The following is a 22,340-nucleotide window of genomic DNA, read 5'->3' as shown; positions in this document are numbered from 1 at the left end:
GACAGCAAATTCAGTAAGAGGAAGGGCTGGCTTTTCTTGCTCACTTTGTGTCCAGAATGCTGAAACACTATCGACAGTAAATATTTGTGGAATGCATGGATGATGCAGATTCTGTATCAGTCCATTACTACCTCCCCTTGGTAGTTTAAATTAGCGCAGCTTGATCTGCTTGTAGGACAACCTAGTGTGAGTGACAGCCCAAAACCCTCTCCAGGCTTTCAATATAGCTTTCTATCGCTGCAGAGCACTGGGCCTGCCACAGCTTCCGTGAAGGTTTCCCCCACCACCAGGCACGGAAGCATGCTTCCGTTTTGCTCCTATTTCTAAGTAGACTTTGCGGTCAGCCTACCTTGGGTGTCTGTGTTTGAGAGCACTGACTACAGAGAGACCCTAATACCGTGCGAGAACGACCTCGCCCTTTATTTTAAACTGATCTGATGCGACAGATACGAAATTGGCAGTGGGGAATGGAAATTGTGCTAAATGCAACTGTTTTCATAAGCTCGCTGCCTTTGGCCCATCTCCCAACCATACAACTGGTAAACACAAGGCATATTTTCCTAGTTTCATAAGGGCAAGCAGTAAGCACATTTTTCTAATTTTAAAAATTCTACATTATGTAAAGCAAAGTTCTTATTTTCAGGCATAAACATTTCCACTACTTCTGCTTATTGTAAAGATAAGCTGGTGTGTAGACAGGAGACAGAGGAAAGAAGCAGTGCCCCTTTCTGCCAAGGAATACACTTGGGAAGCTTCTCTGAAAATCGATAACCATGCAACCTGGGTCTGCTACTCACTGCACAGGGGCTGTGTGATAACTAATTATGCCAAAGGAAGTTTTCTAAGAATCTAAGAATAAAATTCTATGTAAACACTAATACTACTTCCTGGTTTTACAAATTAAGAAAAAATCATTTTTCCTTATACATTTTTCTTATACATCTTTAAAGGATGTATTAAGTTTTTTAAATCTTCTATCTTAAATTTTATAGACAGCTGCTCTGATCAGTAATCCTCAACTCTGGCTACAGTCTCAGAATGGTGAGAAATTTTTAAAAAACGTTTAATTCATCTTAACTTAAATTTATCCCCCCCTTTGGGGGAAGTTATCAACAAATGCCAGCTGACAGGCAGGAAATCAGTTTTATTTCAACCAGATGGCCCATGACACCAAGTTGCACACTCCACTCCCAGGATGGTTTGGCAATACCAGGCTGAGCAGAGAGGTAAAAACAGTGAACTTGAGCTTGAGCTAATAATCTCCTTCAGCACCAATACCAAGACAGGGGTTTAGGGCAGCCTTGGTGGCACAGCGGTTTAGCGCCGCCTGCAGCCTGGGGTGTGATCCTGGGGACCCTGGATCGAGTCCCACATCGGGCTCCCTGCATGGAGCCTGCTTCTCCTTCTACCTGTTCCTCTGCCCCTCTCTCTCTGGGTATCTCTATGAATAAATAAATAAAATCTTAAAAAAAAAAAAAAGACAGGGGTTTATTCATTTCTTTCCAGGCACTCTTAAAGAATGTAACTGCCACCAGCCCCACCGAGGAAGGAAGCTGAACATCGCAGCTTACCTTGTGGAGGCTGACATTAGCCTCCAGCATTTTGTCCACAGTGAGCCTTGGCAGAGAAAGGTTGTGTGTCAAGAATCCAGAGAAGGTTTCATTGTCCACTAGGAAATCCTGAAGTTTCAAGCCTGCTGAGAAATAGTATTTCACTTTCATTTAATATGTTTAAAAAAAAAAAAAAGGCACGATGGGGCAGGTGGAGAAAAACATCTTAATATTGATGACTTCATTTTAAACCAATTGATAACCACAGGTCTCTGGCTTCAGCATACAGAGAAATGACATTCAGGGAGCTTTGCCTTACAGGAGAGATGAAAAGAATACTTTCTGAAGACACGTAGAGCTAAACGACGAGTGTGCTCCTGGATTCAAACAGTGTGACAGAACCCTACATGCTCACACAGCCTTTTCTCGTTTTCGAGGAAAAAGGCAAACCTTTTAAGTGATCTTGTCCAGCCCATCTGAGATTTGTGAACCTAACCCCATGCCACCTTAGCTAAAAATCAGAGATATTTCAAGCCTTCGTCCCACAAGCCCCCTAGAAGGCTGATCTCCTCTTGATGCAGAATAGCGGTTCTCAAACTTGAGTGGACAAAGGAATCACTTGACAGCTTGTCAAAAACAGATTACCAGTCTGCACCCCCAGAGTTTCTGATTCAGCCAGCCTGGGGTGAGGGCAGAGAATTCACATTTCCAATGAGCTCCCAGGTGATGCAGATACTGGTGATCTGGGCCCCGCACTTTGAGAACCATTGGTGTAGAGCATTACACATATCAAAGCATTTTCATAGATGTGATCTCATTTAATTCCAACTGTGGAACACCTGATACAGAACTCCAAAACCCAGGTCTGCTAGACTTAAAACACAAGCATAAACTTAAAAGTCAACCCTACTAAATGACTGGATTACTGTCGTGTTTCACGAAGAATCCCTTTAATAATAAACCCTGCAGGTACATTCCAGTGTAGTGAAGCAGAAAAAGCACTGGCCAGAAATCCAGAATTTTAGTCTTCAGAGTTGGAGATTGTGCCTGGTGGTGTCATTTGGGCATTTCATATCATCTCTCTGAACCTCAGCTTTTTTATCTCCAAAACAAGAAGTTTCTGCCCAGATGTTGGGTGGGGGGTCCCTGACTCTGAAATGTTGCTGTTTCACCTGCCCTATTTCATCTGACCACCTGCTTCTCCTTCAGCCCCACCCTCTTAATAACCCAACTTCTTATAATAAAGAGAAAACCAGCTCATCATGACCACGTGACTGGCAATGCTCATTCCCAGCCTGCAGCCCACAGGTCCCAGCATCTTTATTTAACCCCTTATTTTTACAAAGTAAGGCAGGGGAGCCACAGCATGGATGAAATGTCCTGGCAAATCAAAATGTCTCCAAGCCTCAGGAAGAATATACACACAGGGTGACCCTCCTTGACCACAAATTCCTCCCAAGTAGTGAAAAACCCGAGTAGTACATGGACACTGTGCAAGGGACTTCATAACAGCCTCCTTGCTCCAGAGCAGGATTGCTAAAGTGTGGGAGGCTGACCCAGGCTAAACCTGCAATGGGTCTAGGTCATAAGCAACACTCTTGAGACCAGCAAGTACTCTCAGTGTGTTTATAAGGCTCTTCTGTAACGTCAATGGGCTCCGAGGATGAGAACAGCTGGACATGATCAAATTCAAACCGCCCATCAGTGAATCCCCTGGATGAGACAGAAAAACCAAGAGGCCGATTCAACAGTCAACAACCCTTGGCAGTGCACGTGCACTGGGTGGTGAGGTCGCTGGGTGGGGAAGCAGCAGGGCGGGTCAAAGACCCTTGGCGACAAAGAACTCCCACTCTGATCACATGCATGCCACACATGAGGACTTAGATTCACACACCACCACCAACAGCCACAGCCTGTGTGCACAAAGGAAGGCAGTGTGGTGCAGTGCCTGGTTCCCGACCTTGGCTCTGATTACGCTCAGATAGGTAATGTTACAAGAACCCCAATGCCCAGGCTACAAGCCCCAACGTCTAATCAGAGCTTTTGGAGCTGACGCTCAGGTGTCAGAATTTTATACAGCTCCCCAGGCAATTGTAGCTGAGTTTGAGAAATGGTAGAGTGGCACAAAGATCAGGGATGTGGGACCAGAAAAACCTAACTTTGGTGCCGGACTCTACTGTTCACTGAGAAAAGCATTTTGCCTTCCCGAGACCAATTTTTCCCACCTAAAAGGTAAAGGATAAGAGTATCAGCACCTTTGCAAGATATGAAGATTGGAGATATTCATGGGTAAAGCATGAATGAATAACTGGCTCATAGTATATGCTCAATAAATGATTGAGCTGGATTGCTGGAAAGGGTTTTCTTTCATCTAACTTTTCCAATGTACCTAAGTGAAGTGTAACGAGAAGGTAAGGACTCGGTTCTTGCCCTCAAAGAACTCTGAAGGCTGATAAGGGAGATGAAGAGACATGTCAATAAAGTAGAAGGAATGAGGAAGACAGTTCATGCAAGTGCTTAGGTGGAATGGGAAGAGTCAGGCTGACGCCTAATTCTGGAAAAAGGCAAGAGGGCCAAAAATCTCCTGAGGTTGTGGCTGGGGGGATCCCTCATCATGGCAGGGCCAGGACACTCTGTAGTCATAGTGCTGTGTACACAGTAGGTTCTATAAATGTTTTTCAGTGGAAAAAAATAAGTCAACAAGCAGATAAACATAGAGGAGATTCCTCAAAACTTAAGATTTGGGGAGTGGAATGGGAGGAGGAGAAAGGAGTGTAGCAGGAGACCAGAGTGGGGTGGCTTTGTACCTCTGGTCTCCATTTTCTCCATTATGTAGCTGGCAGGAGAATGAGTGAAGAAGCCAAGAATATGGAGAAAGCCAGATGTCTGAACAGTCCTTCTTCTCTCTGGCCTAGCTAACCTCTACTTTTTTTCTTGGCCCATGAACCATCTCCTCCAGGAAGCCTGCCCTGACTTTCTCACACTCAAGCTGGGATAAGTGGCTGTCCTCTGTGCTCTAATAGCTTCCTGTGTTTCCTTCAAACAGCACATAGATGGAGCTCCCATTGTCTGGGCACACATCTTTCTCATCAGAAGAACAGAAATGCCTTGAGGGGGGCATGGGTGGCTCAGTCAGTTAAAAGAGTCTGACTCTTGGTTTTGGCTCAGGTCATGATCTCAGGGTCATGAGAAGGAGCCCCATATCACAGTCCATTCTCAGCATGGAGTCTGCTTGAGATTCTCTTTATCCCTCTGCTCCCCCTACGCACTCTCTCTTGCTCTCTCTTTCTAAAATAAATAAATCTAAAAAAGAAGAAGTGTCTTGAGGCCCAGGACTTTGTAATTTCAAAGCACAGCAGTGCCCAGCACAGAAGAGGCACCAGAAGATCTGAATCCAAGTCCTAGCTTTGCTCTTTCCTAAGTGTGGAGCCATGAACCTCGCTTCTCCCCTTTTAATCTCTCTGGGCCTCAGTTTCCTCAGCTGCAAAATGGAGCTAATAACATTCACAAGATGTTATAAAAACCAAGATCAAGAATATAAAAATACTCTTTCAGAGGCAAAGAGCTGATGAGGCTCAACAGGTGACGCAGGGAACTGAGAGGAGGTGCATGCTTGTCACAGAACAGTCACCACGGAGCTGGGATGCTCGCTAAATTCAACATGAGGCCCTGCTGCCCACGGAGAAGACTCAGAGTCACTACCCAGCAGAAGGTGGAGAGAGCTTTCCCGCTACAATCTCTCCAATATGGACTGAAGGGTGGCCTGTCCATTTCCCAAGAGCTTTGCTTTGGATGTACAAAGGTAGGGCAAAGGAAAGGAGAAAAAGAAAACAAAAACAAAAACCCAATTCAGGATCTTAGAGTCTGAAGAACAAAACAAGTGAAATGTGTGTCTGTGGGCTGAGGAAGAACAGGGCCGATGCCTCAGTTTCTTGCCAATCCTCTGGGCCCGGTCTCACTGACCAAGCCGAGGAAACACTTCCACAGCAGACAGCAGGGAGGCCCTGCACCCGGCAACATGTTTTCATGGCCACTTAGTTAGAGCTGCTTCTGCTTCTCCCCAGCCTGGCTGAGCACAGCTGAGGACCAGGAAGGGCGGGGAGGGCCTGTGGGAAAGGGGGGGTTGGTGGGGAGGAGGGGGAGGGCTGGCGGGGAGGAGGGAGGGCGGGCAGGAAGGCGGAGGAGGGAAGCCCTCAGCACAGCCGGCAGGGGTTACTCTCGGTCAGTACCCTCCAGTCCCCAGCTCGAGTTTCAAGATCCCTGTAGTCTCTTTTGTTCAACATGAAAAGGAACCACAGCAATCAGTGGCTTGAGAAGTGGGTGGAGGAGGCAAATGAGAAAAAGAAGCAGAGAAAGAGATCACGTCAGCATCCAAGGGCCCAGAAATTCTTCGTAAAATGACCCCAGGAGGGTCTCCCAGCCTTTGCCCTGTCAAATGGGCAATGACCTGGAGGGGACCAGGCCAGATTCTAACTTGTCTGGCCATATACACAAAACCTTAAGACTTCTCTGCTAGAAAGGGCTGGTAAGTTAGGGCTTTCCTTTTTTTCCTGATGTTAGGGCTCTATTTTCTTCTCCAGGGATAGCTACTGCCAGCTTCCTTGAGATGGCTGGACCCTCCTCTCTGGGAAGACCAGGGCCTCTCTGGGAATTTCGGGGCTCTGGGCAGCAGAGTGAGACAGGGTGAGTGGCTGCTCCCTGGGTGACCCCTTAGGGCTGGGTGAGAAGAGGTCAGGAGCTTGGGATGGGTACAGCTTCAGAATTTGTCCACTGTGCATCTGGGCTTGGGCTTCCCAACCCGGGAGATTTCTTCACCACAGTGAGGGCTTGCTGAGGGGATACCAAGACATAACCTAACCAAACAGTCTCAGGTTCTGGATAATGGCTCACCTGGTTCAAACCTCAGTTCCAGAATTTTCCAGTCATTTTCCAGACCCCCTTGGAGGAGTCACTTGAGCTCTCTGAGCCTCCACTTTTCTGAATGGAGGTTTACCTTTACTAGGAGTGTGGGTTTGTTTAAACAAGTTCAAAACAAATGTTGATAAAGTCATGGATGATAATTACGTGAAAGGGTCCCAAGAGAAACCAGAATATTTACGGTCATGCTCCCTGAACCCTTTGTAGCAAGTACCAGGGAAGCCAGAGTCTTCTCCTGAGACTAACAGAAGTATTCTAAAGCTTACAAAACACCTATTCCTTAAAGTATTTTACACACAGGTAAACTTGCATTAATTCAACAAGCTACAAAATGGCTACTAAACCCGAAGCACTAGTAGTGTGGTTCAAAGGAGCAATATTTCCCAGTGCTCTGTGAAGGCAGGAGCCTGTAACAAAAGAGATGCTATATGAAGACATGATCCTTGTCTTAGCCATGAGGAGATGGAGAAAGGATCAGGTGGGCAGACCTGTGAGCCTCCAGCCCTGTCTGCAACTCCACAATCAGTCACCATTAAAAGCAGGAGGTCGAGAGAGACATCTTCTAAGGCAGTAGCATACCCACTGTCTTACTGAAAAGTAGGCAAGGTGCTGTCAGTACCCCCCTGGAATGAGGACCGACGTCAGCTGAGAACCCTAATGGCAACCAGGTCCCCAAGGAACCAGTGGAGACTGTGGCCCCAGGGGAAAGGGTGATGTGCCAGCATGGGCCAAGGGCACTCCTGATGCCATGAGGGTGACCGTCTGGCTGTGGAAGCCCAGCAGGAAATGAAGGTAACAGAAGATGAAAGGTACCAGATGTCATGCTGACCCACATGAACTCTGGACCTGAAGAAAAAGAGGAAGAAGCCAGTATTGGGCAAAGCAAGAAGAGAGCTGAAAGCACTGTGCATGGAGAGTGCTTAGTGAAGGCCAGGGAGGCCTTTGTAGGAAGGTGAGAGAAGATGCTCAGAAAAGGCAAAGAACAAAGAGAAGGAAAGAGGCCAAAAGCATGAAGAAGCACAGGATCCAAGAACAGGAAAGACTGAATCTAAGAGAAAGGGCACAAGGGAAAAGAGATGGGAAGAAAGAAAAGAGTTTGAGGCATTCAATCCTCACTGAGAAGCTGGTCTCCACTGAAAATGCGACCAGACGCTCCTAACACCAGGCGGTGTGGGATCAGAATTAGCCCCAGGACCCCGAGATCTCAGGAACACAGGAAAGGAAGGACTTTAAGATGAGGTAGGGGCTGAGATTCTTTCCAGGGCAGAACTAAGGAATAACTGTTCATATATATAATGTATAAATAACTTAGCTTTCCCCTTCAAAAGGAATAAACTGTATCAAGATAGGGACACAGTAGTGATTTGTGAGCAGAGGAAGGTAATTAGCATTTACAGAGCATCAGATTCCTTATATGTATTGCTTTTCTAGAACGCCTAAAACAAGCTTACAAGAAATGTTGTAGTCCCATTTTTCAAACATGGAAATAGACCCAGAGACGTTAACACCCCGCTCAAGGTCACAGAGCAAGCAAGTGGCATATTTGAATTCAATCAGCTCTGGCTAAAAAGCTTTCGCTCTTTCTACCTGATGGGGAATTCAATGAATCACGATACTCTTTAAAATCGCTTCATCACATTTTTGGCATCAAAAGATGGATGATGCCACCCAAGATTCCTGGTATTGGAATAAGGCAACCGGGCAGCATGGTGTGGTGGAAAGATGCAATTAAGCCTAAGTCAAACACCCAGATTCAACTTACAGCTTTATTCTGTGACCTTAGGCAATAGACATATATCCCTTTTAAGCCTCAGTTTCCTCCTCAAAAAAATTGAGACAACACCAACCTGCTAATGGCCGCTGTAAGCCTTCAATGTACCCATGTATCAATATGTAAAACAGCATCAGTACTTGCTGCAACTTCATCTGTTGGACCGAGTGTCACTCCAAGATTGTCTTTTGTGACTCAAAAGCAACAGGGATGAGAGGGCAAGAAATGGGAAGCTTTCATCTAGAAACACACTGGGCTCCCGAGTTCCTCTTTGCCACTCATGGGGTACATAAATCTTGCACTGGAAAAGCAAGACACATGAAACACTGTTCTTGACACAATCCAACGGTTTAAAGGCAGTCTGATGTTGTGGGGTACATGCTGTCCTGTAATTGAGTGCAATTGTGTTTTCTATTCTTGTCTGGGTAAAGCTGACCTTTGATTCAATTTAGTTCAAGTAATATTTCAACATAGCACTGCAGCACTGCATCCACCTGATTACAGCCTAGCTGGGGTTAGACCCTACCCTGGATGCAAATCAGCGGCCTGGGCTCTCTCAGACATAGCCCAGCCCTCACAGGTCTGGGAAAACTTTCTCATGGTAGGTTGGAAAGGTTTCAAACGTGAAACCCCAGGCCCTCGATCAGAACTTTCAACAAGTGCATGCAGAACGTGAATTGCAATCGCGCAAAGATTTCAAAGAATTTCCAGTCTGATGACATATTGTTGACATATATATCATCAGATCTCCCAAAAAGATGACTCATATGGGACCCACAAGGACAGAAAACAAAGTTTGGGGCTGCAGCCTCAACTTCGGTGGCTGTGCAAATGGAATGAAGGGGTTCAGGCAGGGAAGGAGGAACGGCTATGAGTCACAGGATGTTCTCTCTAGATGGGCCTTGGGGAACGTTCCACCCATGCCTGTTCCCCCTTGAAGCCGGGAAGTGGAGGAAGTCTGCTATTTCTCTCAGAAGCCCTCTTGTCTCCTTGCTGATGCCAGCCATCCGTGTCCTGTATCCTGTGACCTTGGGGAAGTTTCTGGCTACCCCGGGCTGCTCTCTTTAGGACATAGTAACAACAGAGTATGAAACACTGAAGTTGTAGTCCTTTTTCTCCCTTTGCCAACTATGATGCTTTAGGCAAGTTACTTAGCCTCTCTGAGCTTCAGCTCTTTTCTTGAGCATAGAAAGAAACAAAATTCCCTATCTTGCATGATATGCAGTGACCTGAAGTACAAGCCTGGTGTCTCTTACGTGCCCAGCACTGCACTAGATGCTTTACCCATATCAGCTCATTGTTGTCTCCATTTTGAAGAAACTGAGACAGAGATGTTATGGAATTATCTAAGGTCACATAGCCGGTAAGCAGAAAAGCCAGGATGTGAACCAAGGCAGTCTGGCTGCCAAATGTTTTCTTGGTACTAAATTGTACTGCCTGGTGGATGTTTGCAAGATAACAGTTTTATATCTTCTTCCCTCAATTCCCTTTCAACAGCCAACTACCTTGCCATGTCACCAAAGGCTGCCTGCCCTACCCTCGAGGGGATCATGTCTGCTGGACTCTCAAAGATCAAAGCAGAATCAAAGGTCCACAGAGTGAGTTTGCAGTATTACCAGTAAATCCAACAGTCAGAAAGTTCTGACCCTCTTCCCTAAGTAAAATCCAGCGTAACCCTCAGGACTTATTTCACGAAAGTCTTACAGAGCCACATCAGAAAGGACAAACAAAGCAGATTTGTACCATGAATATATAGAAAATGGCAGCTATGCCACTGACCTAACAAAATCTAGCTGAAGGGACGGACAAGCTCAAGACCCAAGTCAGGATGTGGGGAGGCATGCAGGGTGGCCCTGGATCTCCCATCCCCTCCCCTCCTTCCAATTTCCAACCCTTGATCCCAATGATGTGGCATGTCTTCCAAAGTGATATCTCCAGCCCAGTAACAAAATATCCAAAGGATCTTCCTTGTTCTTTCCTAGAAAAGCTCTCGTAAGCTTCAGAGGGCTCTCTACACCCCGGACAGAAGCCATTTCAGAAGCCCCCAGGTTGGGCACTGTAGGAGGCCAGTTTTAACCCTAGTCCTCACTGGCAGGTGCTGACATAGGTACTCCAGGCCAGAGCAAAAAGCCATGCAGGCCGTGCACTATCCAACTTCAGGGAGCATCATTCTCAGGGGGAGCGCTGTGCACGTGGACTGTGGTGTACATGGCATCCACAGAAATGCATCCCTTGCCAGCCCTACAGAGAGCATGAAAGCCATCCCTCAACTGTCCCACCTACCTAGCCTGACCTGATTCAGCAGATCCAGAGAATGATCTTCTGACGTCCCACAGAACACCTACTCAGCTTCTCTTAAAAAGCAGTAGGGTGGCTGTACTCTGGGGGACAGGGTCTGACACCTGGAGACCTAAGATCTTGGCAGAGGATGGAAGTTGCTGAGTCCCTTACACAGGGAGGGGGCACTGGGGATCTGGCATCCAGCCACATCACAGAACCCACACGTAATCCTATCCAGTCGGGTCAGAGCTGATAGAGAACTTCCACAGCACCTCCTCAAGCACCGGAGTTGTTCTGGAGCAACAGTGAGGCTGAGGGAGCAGCCGTGGGATACAGTGGTGGGCAAGAGCCTAAATAACCATGAAAATGAGGGACAGTGGGGGAGCTGGGAACTACTTACAGCGGATGTGAGGGTGGCTGGGCCAGGACAGCAAGAAGCCTCAGCCCCAGGATGTGCATTTCCCAACTTCCAGCCAAGGAGGAAGCGCTGACCCCTATACACGCGTAAACTTGTGAGGAACCTGGGCCCACCATGCCAGTTAGAGATGAAGAAGAGTCTGGGGCATCGGGGTAAAGCGGGTGTATGAGCAGAAACGTTCAGCAGGAGGCCCACCAAAGAGCCTGGTGGGTACCGCTACGCAATGCATTTAAATAGCTGAAAAGGAAATGAGTAGAAAAGACAGAGTAGAAAGCAAACGGACATCTTCTCCAGCCGAGTCCTGATCTGAGCAACACCAGCCCCACTGGGGAGGCCTTGGCTCTGGCCAGTCTGCTAGTCACCCCATCCGAACATGCCAGATTCACCAGACACGGGCCGGTGGGCTGGTGTGGTGACAGAGCCTGAGGGGAAGGGCCGAGAAGGAGGTTAAGGAAGATGGCAGTTCTTCCTGTCTCTGCAGGGTCTCTGGCAAGAGCAGATGCAGGTTTGTGAGGCCTGAGGCAGCTTGGGAAAAGAGTATTTTTTAAAAATCCTACTTTGACACTTTTTGATAGCTAAGATCTCAACCAGGGCTTTCAGAGGAGCCTGGGAAAGTGAAACTTCTTTAGCTGCTCAGTAAATCTACTTCTGGTGTTCAGGTTCATGGCAGCACTTCCTATAAAGTTCTGGAAGGTAAACCTTGTGGAAGAAAGCAAGCCAGGGCTGTCTTAAGAACTTTTGTCATTATTTAGCCTGGTTGACTTGGGTTCACATGAGCAAATCAACTAGAAAATTATATGTGCCAGGGTTTTATAGCTTTCCAAGTACTTTGTTGTTGTTGTTGTTGTTGCTGTTAAAGATTTTATTTATTTGAGAGAGAGGGTGAGAGAGTGCACGCGTGCGTGCAAGAGAGAGAGCACAAGTGGTGGAGAGGGAGAAGCAGGCCACCCACTGAGCAGGGAGTCCGATGCGGGGCTCAATCCCAAGACCCTGAGCTGAAAGCAGAAGCTCAACAGACTGACCCACCCAGGTGCCCCCTTCCAGCACTTTCACCTGACCCTTAAAACACTATGTAAAGGAGAAAGGGGTGGTATTTTCTCTCCACAAAGGTATTTTATGCCACCAAGATCCCCCAATTGCTTACCAAGTGCCTGCTACTATGCTAATGCTTGAGGTAGAACCATGAACGAGACCCCGTCCTGCCTTCAAGAACCACAGTCTAGGGCATAGCCCACATCAATGGTTAGTCCCAGATGATCCCCCCCATCCAAGTACTGACCAAGGTTCCAAGATGAAACATTTTCAGGTTGTTTTGCCAAAGTCCCAATTTCAAGACAAGGATAGTCAAGGCCCAAAGAGATCGAACAAATTGGTTAAAACCAGTCAGCCAGGAACGGAAGGGGAGATGAGCCAACTCAGACTTATTGTGTGTCGACTATGTGCCATGCTCCCGGGATGTCATCTGATCTAATGCTCAATGACCCTTGGGGCAGCTAATCTCTAGTTTCTAGGTAAACTGAGGGTCAGAGATAATCTAAACATGCCCATGGTTCACAGATGATGAGAGGTCAAGCCTGAATTTGTTCCCAAAATAAATTTTAACACAAAGCCCCAAATTCTTTCTCTTATATCAGCAGTTTCCAATTTTCTATCATTTATAAACCGCTCTCACAAGTTCCACCATATGCACATAAAACAATATACTCTTGAACTTCTGTTTAACATCCTCCTAAGCAACAACGCCCACGAAGGTGCAATTTGATATGAGTTAAAACTAAAAGCTGTCATCTGTATACTGCTTGAAATAATAATCTCAGATACTACATCAAACTCAGTCAGAGACTCACTCATCCTTGCCAGTCTGCATCTCAGAAACAGAATCTAAACCTGTCATGAGAATTCGTCCAATTTTTACATTTCCACTGTGTTGCAGTCATGATAGGAACTTAGGAAGAATGAACACTCCTCACATGGACGCCCAAACATTAATTTAACCACTGCTCAACCTGTGTAGGTAAAGGTTTAAGAAGAAAATAATTAAATGTCCCCAAAAGTTTCAGTGATGAGAAAACAGGGTAATGCCCCTCTGTAAGGCTTCCTACATGGGTTTCTCATTAGGATAGTTTCAAGAATAATTAGACTTATCTGGGATTTAGTTCTTAAAACTAGAGGTCTTCTCAATTGAAAGATTACTTAGGACAGCCTAAGATAGCACTACAGAAAGAGAATTTCATGAAGCAGCAGATATTTAGCTGTATTCCATTCCTAGAACAACCTATGGTGGCTGTGCAAATTTGGAAAAGTCATTCCCCCTTCTGGATCAGATTATTTCCTAAAGTAGAAGTTACATATGAACAGGGGCCATTTTGTGGTGTACAGCTCTGTGTCCCAGCACCTAGAATAATAAGTATTGGCTAATGACTAAATTAGTCAACCCATTCATCTATAAGTGAACAAAAAGACCTCTAAGGTCTCATCCAATAAGTAGAAATAAAATGATGCTCAGGCCCCGGGAACCATGGGATTAGAAGATAGTACCTGAGTAGAGATCCCCACATCCACAAATTATTCTGTGGACAGTCCAGTGAATCTAGCAGATTCGAGCTGAAGGAAATCACAAATCCTCCAAGTAGATCACAGGGCAGGGGCCCAGAACTGATGACATCATAGGCTGGTGAATCTGTAAGAGTCTGAGTGGTAGTGTCCAAAGGCATGATTAGTCTCCAGTGGACTGATCCAAACCTCAAGCCTTGGTTCGCAGTAATTAATGACTTGGATGAGAACAAAGAGCTATTTATCAAATTCCTTCATGACAGGAAACAGTAAACAGCAGCAAATATACACATGGCAAAATCAGAATCGAAAATGGTTTGGGTAAGACAGAAATGACACAGGGAATTTAAAAATGTAAAACACAAAGGAAACAGATTGTTTTCCCTTTGGGTTTAAATGGCCAACAGCATGATTAAGAAATGGAGAACAAGTAACTTGCAATACTGTGCATTTAAAAGACTGTAATGTTGGTTGACTGCAGACAGAATAGGCGTCAACAGTGTGACGTGGATGCCAAAAAGTCTAATGCAATCTCATATTGCATTAACAGAAATATGGTGCTCAGAACGGGGCAAGCAAAAAAATCCCTTTCTAATCTGTGCTGGAATACTGTTGTAATTTCTGATAAACTACAAGGAAGACATAAACACAGTAAAACACAACCAGAGGAGGGGCAGAAACCAGGGAGGAAAAAACATTCCAGAAGAGGAATGGAGGATGTTTAGCCTAGAAAAATCAAAGACTTCATGAAGAAAAGGGAAAAAAACACAAGAGCTGTCTTTAAATATTTCAAGGGAAATTGAATTAGCCTCGTGGTATAGCAGGGTAGTGAATATTTTGTGCTGATCAGAGCTATTAATATCCAAAATGAGCTGCCATGTGAGAGGTAGGTCCCACCGCAGGAAGTGGGTGTGTCGTAGAGAAGGTTGATGAGGGCAAGACTCCAGGCCACAGATGCTTCCAATTCTGACAATGACCATGTAGGAGGGCTAAGCCCATCATCATACTGTGAGTAGGGCCGTCAGTGCAGATAAACACAGGTCTCCAGGTCGAGATCTACACTGACATAACCCAGCCTTGGATTCTCTCTGAAATCTAGAGTGCTATTCAAATTTGGCAAAAAGCTACTGATTTCACCAAAGAAGCAACATTTCTGTGCATTTCCCTCCAGTCCAAGGCCTGGCTCAGTGATGCAAGCCAGGCAAAGAAAGGTAGGAGCTATTTAGGAAGTAGCTGCAGGGCAGGGAAGGGAATGGGCTGGGTGTGTTGATATGATACCATCAAATTCAGAAGAGATCCTCTCTTCAGAAATTTCCAGAGAAAGTTTTTTGGACACACGTTTGTCTTCTCTTCTCCACCCTAGCTCATGTCTCCGGTTGCTCAAAGAAGAAAAAAGTTTCTGTGTCCAACGAAGCCCCCACTAGGATCTGAAACTCTAACAACTTAGCCCCATCAGTTAGTCTGTGTCTCTAGCCATGAAGAGGCAGAGGAGCAAGGCCAGGCGCTCAGATACGCCTCACTGACATCTAAGAAGAAGAGTGGTTCCCATTTATTGAACATCTGTTATGTGACAGACACTGTGTCAGGTTTGACATTTTACGTTGCAAGTTACCTATTATTTTATAGATGAAGAAATGAAGGCTCAGAGGAGTCAAATGGTTTGGCCAAGGGACGCCTGGGTAGCTCAGTGGTTGAGCTTTGGCTCAAGGCATGATCCCGGGGTCCAGAGATTGAGTCCCACATGAGGCTCCCCACAGGGAACCTGCTTCTTCTTCTGCCTATGTCTCTGCCTCATTCTCTCTCTCTCATGAGTAAATAAATCTCAAAAAAAAAAAAAAAAAAGGTTTGGCCAAGACATCACCACTTCAAAATAATCGCAGCTCATGTTCACTAAGTGCTTCCTACATGCCCGGTGCTGTTTTTAAGCAATTACATGCATTATCTCATTTATTCCTCACAACAATCCTATGAGATAGGTTCTCCTACTGTCCTCTTCTACAGATGAGAAGAATAGCCTAAAAGGGCCTAAATGACTTAGTCACAAGGTCACAAAGCTACAAAGTAATATACCCTGGCACTCTTTCCTACGGGCCACACTGTCCCTTAGTAGTAGGAGAGGTAACTGCAGCTCTGCCGCTGGTCTGCCAGGCAGGGGCCCTCCAGGAGATCAGAAAGGACGGAGACTTTGATTGGTGTCTAACCCTGGGTCCTATGCTGGGACAGAGACATGGTGCAAGGTTAGGGGCCTACTGGACGAGCAAAGAGCACCCAGATGGCCAAGCCGCGCAGCCCAGAGTGGTCCAGCCAGGAGCTCCTCGCAGCTGACCCAGGAGGCCAAGCACAGCCACACCTTTCTCCAAGGTGAAGGACACGGCTCCCTGCTACCCACACACAACCCGCCCTGTGCTATCAGGTCCCACACTGCTCACGGCCTCTTCTCTTGCCCAGGGAAAGCACAGTTCTGTCTTCCCAAGAAAATGCTCCAAGCCTAGTTGAAACTCTAGCACTTTACACCACTTCTTTTTTTTGCCAAGTGGATCGCAAACTGGGAGGTTTTTCAGCAGAGGCTGACCCTCCCTATCCCTCCTGAAACACCAAACTGAGTAAAAAGCACTTTCCTGGATGGACCAGTGGCAATGGCTGGCCCATGATGGGGAGTAATTTATGACTGACATTGCTTAGAACCACGGGCACATGGTGATGACAGAAAGCAGACCAACTCTTCGTCGGCTTCATTACTGCTTTTAAATTCTCTACCATGCACGCCGTGACTGCCTGCACCCAGGGGACTGCTCCCACCACCCCCCATCCCCTGGGTAGGCCACTGCCTGGCAGGCTGCTCCACGACTCCTGCAGCCGCTGCCCCGGGCAATAAACCGTCTGTTCCACCGACCCTTCCTGAGTGGTGGGCAGGAAGCAACCTGTGCACCTATCAGATCAGAGATGAAGACTTCACTTCTAGAAGATGAGACTTCCAGTGCCCTTCAGACAAAAAAATCAAATGACGAGGTGGAAGATGAGCTGCATTTCCCTTCTAGAAATAAGGGCTTCACTTTCACGTATCCATATCAAGCTGCAACTTTAATTGCTCTTACGTGCAGTGCACTTCACTACCCCCTGTCTATAAAACTGCCCATTCGCTGCAACCAACTGGGCAACTCCAAAAAAAAAATGAAGTTGGCAGCAACTTTTGTCCTCATGGCAGGCCTATGCCATTCCTGTCTGATGATTTTTCTCCCGTCTGCCCAAGGAGGCTGGCACATGCATTGTCTTCCTAGTTTCTTCTCAAATGCCTCCTGCAGAGAGGCTGTACAGCCCAGCCACCGGGGAAGAAAGCTCCCCAGGGAAGAGCTAACGGCGCAAGTGCCAGGCCACCCGGGCTGCCGTCTCACCCCCGTGTAGGTCAGCTTCCAATTATGAGCCCGTACACAGAAGGCTTGTGCTTACTTGAACTGAAACTCTTAACCTGCTGTAACGTCCTCAGAACCTCGTGTATGTCCTTCAGGCTGGTGTCTTTCTGGCTATATAAAAGGAGCCGCTGAGCATCTGAGAACAGGCGAGACACACTGCAGGGGGTGCAAGGAAAGAAGAAAAGCCCTGGTTAGACCAGCTGCCTCCCTAGCTTGAAGAAAGTACCTGCCAGGAAAACATGTCCCAGCCTGGCTAGCCAGGTCTTCTTCCATGGGCCAGCACTGGGCACTCCTACTGCTCCCCACACCCAGCTTCACTAATACCTGATGTTCCTGCCCTCCCACCCACCATCCCTGCCCCATATGCTCTTCCCAGGTGTCCACACAACCAAATCTTATGATCCTTCAAGGCCCAGCAGCCTCCCCATCACACAACACACACACACACACACACACACACACACACACATCCAGGGCCAGCTTATCCATGAGACACAGCAGGCACAGTGCCCAGGGCCCGGGATGCTCTTGGGGATCCCCCAAAATTTTTAATGTCTTTTAAAATCAGAATTAAAAATGAAATTCAGAATGAATACATATGATTAAAAAAATCCAACCTGGATTATATCCATCTTGGTACTAACACAGTTATAAAATAAAATTCTTAATATTTTTGTGTGCAAGAAGGGGGTCCCTGAAAGCGACAAGGCCTAAGGTCTGTGAATATTACAACGTGGCCCTGTCTGGCCTGGCTGCAGCTTCCTCGGGACTGTCCTGATAACCTCCCCCACAGTCCTCTGTCCACTCTAACTCATGCCAGGGTTCTGTGTGTTCCAAGAATCTTCCATGGCTTGTGCAGCAAACACTTATTAAGTCCATATTTACGTCCAGTGTTGAAGCCAGGAGCCATGAATACAAAAGCATAGGAAGCAAGCTCCTGGCCCTCAGGGAACTCACACCTGGGGAAGAGAAACACCTGCAGGCGTTGGGACACTGCGGCATGACAGGGCAGTGACAGAGTAAGAGCCAATCTGGAATAAAGTAACAGGCTCTCCCAGCCTTGGCCGTGGGCCCCTCCTGTGCACATCTCCGTACCACCTCCCCCAGCTGTTGACCAGCCACTTCAGATGCCCAGGAAATGTGGCTACATGAGTAGGCTAATTACTGGACAGAGCTGCAGTGTCGTGTCTCCCCCTTCCCTCGTTACCGACCAGTTTTGGGAAGAATGCCCCCAACCACACAACTCTTATTGTCATAAACGCTACTCATCGTTACCCCTAAAATGCGCCAAAGGAAGATCCCACAGTCTTAAATCCTGGCGGCCACTCTCCCTGCCCTCATTCTTCAAATCTTTGTAAAAGCAACTTCACTCAAATTCAACCACTCAAAATCCTCCAGAGGTTGAGGAGGGAAGGAAACGTATTAACTGACAAGTTTGGAGAGAAAACCTGATATGGTACTTACATGGATTTGTTAAAGTTTCCAACCACCCCAGGGGCCTCACCAGGAGTCGGATAGCGGAAGCAGGGGTTATTGGCATTGCAGATAATCCCCTGAATCCAAGGAAGCGTTCCTGCAGAGGGCATGGCTTTGTTTGGAAAGTGGCCTATGAAATTGAGAAGAAAAACACAAAAAGAAACATTAGTTCTTTGAAGCAGTCTCATGGAACCTTCATCTCTTTTGGTTCCACCCATACACTGCTCCATCCCAAATCTGTCCCCTTCCTCACATCCCAGAGAGACTGGCCACCTCTGAGCTGACCCCAGCCTGAGTTGGAAACCTGGCATCAGATAGTAGTTCTTAATCTATTTACATCATCTGGAGAATGGGCTCCATGACCTCAGCCTTGGGGAAGTGATGAGAGGGGCAGAGCTGGCCATGCACGGAAGGGCCTGGCATGCAGAAAGTTCCTAACTACCCATACTTCACCTTCCACCACCTGCCTCACCTGCCTGAGACATGGAGGAGCCCTGAGAATGACCTGATCCAATTCCTTCATGCTCTAAGGAAACCACAGCAAGATGAAGTGGCAGGTGAAGAATGCTCAAGGAGTCAGTGGGCAGGACTGGGAGTGGACCCCACATTTCCGTGATCCTAGTCCATGCTCCTTCCCTTAGACCTGAGGCTTCCCCTGTACTCCAGCCATCCTCAGTCCCCTCTGACGGTCCTCCATTGGCCAAACATATTAGTTTCTCCTCCTCTGCCGCTCACAGGCTCTTCAAGGACATCTGATAAACATGCTAACTTGGGGTCAGATGTCATCTGTGAAGCTACATTTGTTGTCAGTGCTGTTATGTTCTTCACCAAAACAATGGGCCCCACCCAGCCCATTGGTCACCTCCTCTCTCTCCTTTCCCCTCATTATGCAGGAGCACCTTACAAACAGCATGTTTGGCGGTACTTGGGTGGGTCCTAGGTGTCAAAGGCACATTTGGGTTTGTGGTAGTTGCCACAGGTGCCATTTAGGAGGATCAAGATAAATGTGCCCTGGAACCAAGCGTTCTATAACCTAAGGACCAAGCATGTGTGAATTCCTTTGGACATAAAGGCCATGGCTCCAGCTTTCATCATATTCTCAGGGTTACCTATGACCCTAAAAGAGTTAACAACCATCCAAAAAAAAAAGGCTCTAAGTGACGAAGAGCTGTGTTGCTGTAGGGGTCTGAGGGGGTCAGACCTATGGGATTCATATCCAGTGCCTGCAACTTGCTAAGTAACAACTTTGGCCAAGTTACTGAACTCCTACCTCAGTTTCCTCATCTGTAAAGTGGTGATAAAAATACAATCTACTTCACAGAGCTGCAGTGAGTATGGCGTGAGTTCTTACAGCAAAGCACGTAACAGAGTGCCAGCACAGGGCAAAGGCTCAGTGAGGGAGCCCACCAGGATTGTTGCGGCACTCTGGTTGGGAGTACTCACTCAGTACTCACTCTGCTACTGTCCCACTGGGACCACTCCTTCCACCTCACAGTGACCACCTTCCTCCAAAGCAGGAATCCTGTTTTATTTATCTTACTCTTTTCGTGCAGATGGGCTAACAGAGTCTCCCCCAGAAGATAAGCTATAGCCAGGAGTTGCTACCCTTTGCATTTCCAACATTGGGGTCCTTTTTCTTTTTCTTCTATCATAGTCCAACCGGAGAGGCCACATCCAAAGCAAGGATGTAACAGGATCTGATCCCTGTGGCCATCCTCTGCAGGGACTCTGGCCTGTTGAACATTTACTCAGTCAACCTCCTTATCTCCCTGTTAATAGTTCAAGGAAAACCAAACAAGGTCCCTTGCCTAGGTCAGCTGCTCCTCATACAGGGAAAAGTTTATGTAATCCAACCAAATACTCGAAGAATCAAGGGATTCTCTTTAACCTCCTGAAGATACTGACACCAAAGATAGGGTGGTGTTGGTCCAGGCAGCACAGGGCAATGGAGGTGAAGTTATTGTGTTATTGTGGGCTGATCTTTGGGGAGTACAACAAAGACCCTTCCCTATAGGTTGGGTCCCACCTGATTTGCAAAAAAAAAAAAAAAACAAAAAAAAAAAACAGTGTGGGACTTGGCAGGATAACAATCAGATAGCATAATGGACTCCCAGGGCCCAGGGAAGTGATTAGGAACTTCATGGCTCTTGATCAAACTAGGGAAGATTTCTAGAGAAGAAATCATACATCAATCCTTCATTCCCAAACACCAGACACCTCTGCAAGCCTCATCTTAGCTCTCTGCCCTTCTAGCTAGGTCCCTGGAAGGTGGTGAGAATAGGAGGTAAGGATGCAAGAAGTGCACAGCTGAGGAGCAAAAGTCTCATCTGCCTTCTCTAAGTATAGGAATTTGATGTTTCTGAGAATCTATCATCTAGATCGCGAGGGATCTGGGTTAAAATTCAATTTCCCCAAGATCATGACCTCAGCAAGTAGTGTAGCAAGGATCCAAACAAACCCCCATTTGTCTGATGCCAATGTCTGCACTATTTCCACTACACCATCTTGCCTGCTTGCAATCATTCTTGAGCACGGCCTAGCGGATAAAAAGGCCGAGTCTTCCCTAACACGTGCACTTCAGTGAAGCTTAGGGTAATGCAAAAGTACAATCAAATGTGCATTTGTTCATTAATCTCTGGCGCACCCAAAGAGAAAGCAGAATTACCTCCCAGGCCTACAAATTGAGTCTGTATTTCATTTTATGCTCTTTTCTTTCTGGGGAAATCAGAAAAATCACATCTGGCAGGATGTTCTTGAGGTTTTGTGAATTTCAGAGGCCTTTTTCTTTTTTAACTTGAATATGTATAATATGCACTGGCAAATTAGCAGGTAAATAACTGCCCCTATGTGCTATGAGAGAGATGGGACCGGACTAAGAACACTATTAAAAGGTGACCCTAACCCCCCTCTTCCCTGAAAAACCATACCATGCAAAAAAGCTTGTGCCGCTGGCAGGGTGTGAGTGGAGCTGGCTACTGGTCGGAAAAGTCACTGAAGCAATGGAACAGAGATCCCAGTTACACCTCTCATGTAGGGACCCCGGGTGGCTCAGTGGTTGAGCATCTGCCTTTGGCTCAGGGCGTGATCCTAGGGTTCTGGGATTGTATCCTGTATTGGGATCCCTCTCTGTGGGGAGCCTGCCTCTCCCTCTGCCTATGTCTCTGCCTCGCTCTCTGTGTCTCTCATGAGTAAATAAAATCTTAAAAAATTAAAAAATTTTTAAATAAAAATAAACCTCCCACATAAACGTTGACCCTTTGCACTGGGACATTTCTGCAGACAGTCCATCTAGTGAGTCTAGCCAGAAGACAAAGACAGTGATTACAGAATAACACTCGGGACAACCACAGGGGGTAGGTGCCATCATCCCCCTTTGACAGAGTTGAGGACACTCAGGTACAGAGAAGTTAGGTCACTTGCCCAACCTCATATACCTGGGAAGTGTCAAAGCCAGGATTCAAACCCAGAGAACCTGCCATCTAGGGCTCTCGGGCTCCTAGCCTCTACTGTATTTTCTACCCTCACTGTAGAGGCAACTCCCGACATCACCGGGAGTCAGATGGTCGGAGCTCGATTTCACCTGTGTCACTTATTAGCTGTGTGACCTCCGGAACGTCCCTGTGCTTTTTGGAGTCCCAATTTACTCATCAAGAAATTAGGGACACCTGGGTGGCTCGGCGGTTGAGCACCTGCCTTCGGCCCAGGGCATGATCCTGGAGTCCCTGGATCGAGTCCCACATTGGGCTCCCTGCATTAGAGCCTGCTTCTCCCTCTGCCTGTGTCTCTGTGTCTCTCATGAATAAATAAATAAAATCTTAAAAAAAAAAGAAATTAAAGCTTATGTTCACAACGAGGGTCTATTATACGAGGTTGTTGTGACAGTCAAATGAAAATATTAGTCAATCCGAGCAGTTCTATACAAATGCTGCTTCAAATGCTTCGGTCCATGACTTACAACTGTGCAT

The 22,340-nt window shown here is 46.8% G+C and overlaps 1 protein-coding gene across 1 annotated transcript in view; it reads right to left on the bottom strand.

Moving 5' to 3' along the window:
* ABCA1 (ATP binding cassette subfamily A member 1) overlaps nt 1-22,340 on the bottom strand; it is a 126,196-nt gene that overhangs the window by 74,039 nt on the left and 29,817 nt on the right. Inside the window, 3 exon segments of the mRNA XM_055301648.1 lie at nt 1,572-1,693; nt 16,937-17,055; nt 18,364-18,505. Of these exon segments, the coding sequence (XP_055157623.1) occupies nt 1,572-1,693; nt 16,937-17,055; nt 18,364-18,505 (383 nt within the window).

Source organism: Nyctereutes procyonoides, unplaced genomic scaffold (genome assembly GCF_905146905.1).
Source record: "Nyctereutes procyonoides isolate TBG_1078 unplaced genomic scaffold, NYPRO_anot_genome, whole genome shotgun sequence".
In the NCBI taxonomy this organism is placed as follows: domain Eukaryota; kingdom Metazoa; phylum Chordata; class Mammalia; order Carnivora; family Canidae; genus Nyctereutes; species Nyctereutes procyonoides.
The sequence above is the reverse complement of the archived record's forward strand: the minus strand, read 5'-3'. Positions and strand labels throughout refer to the sequence as shown.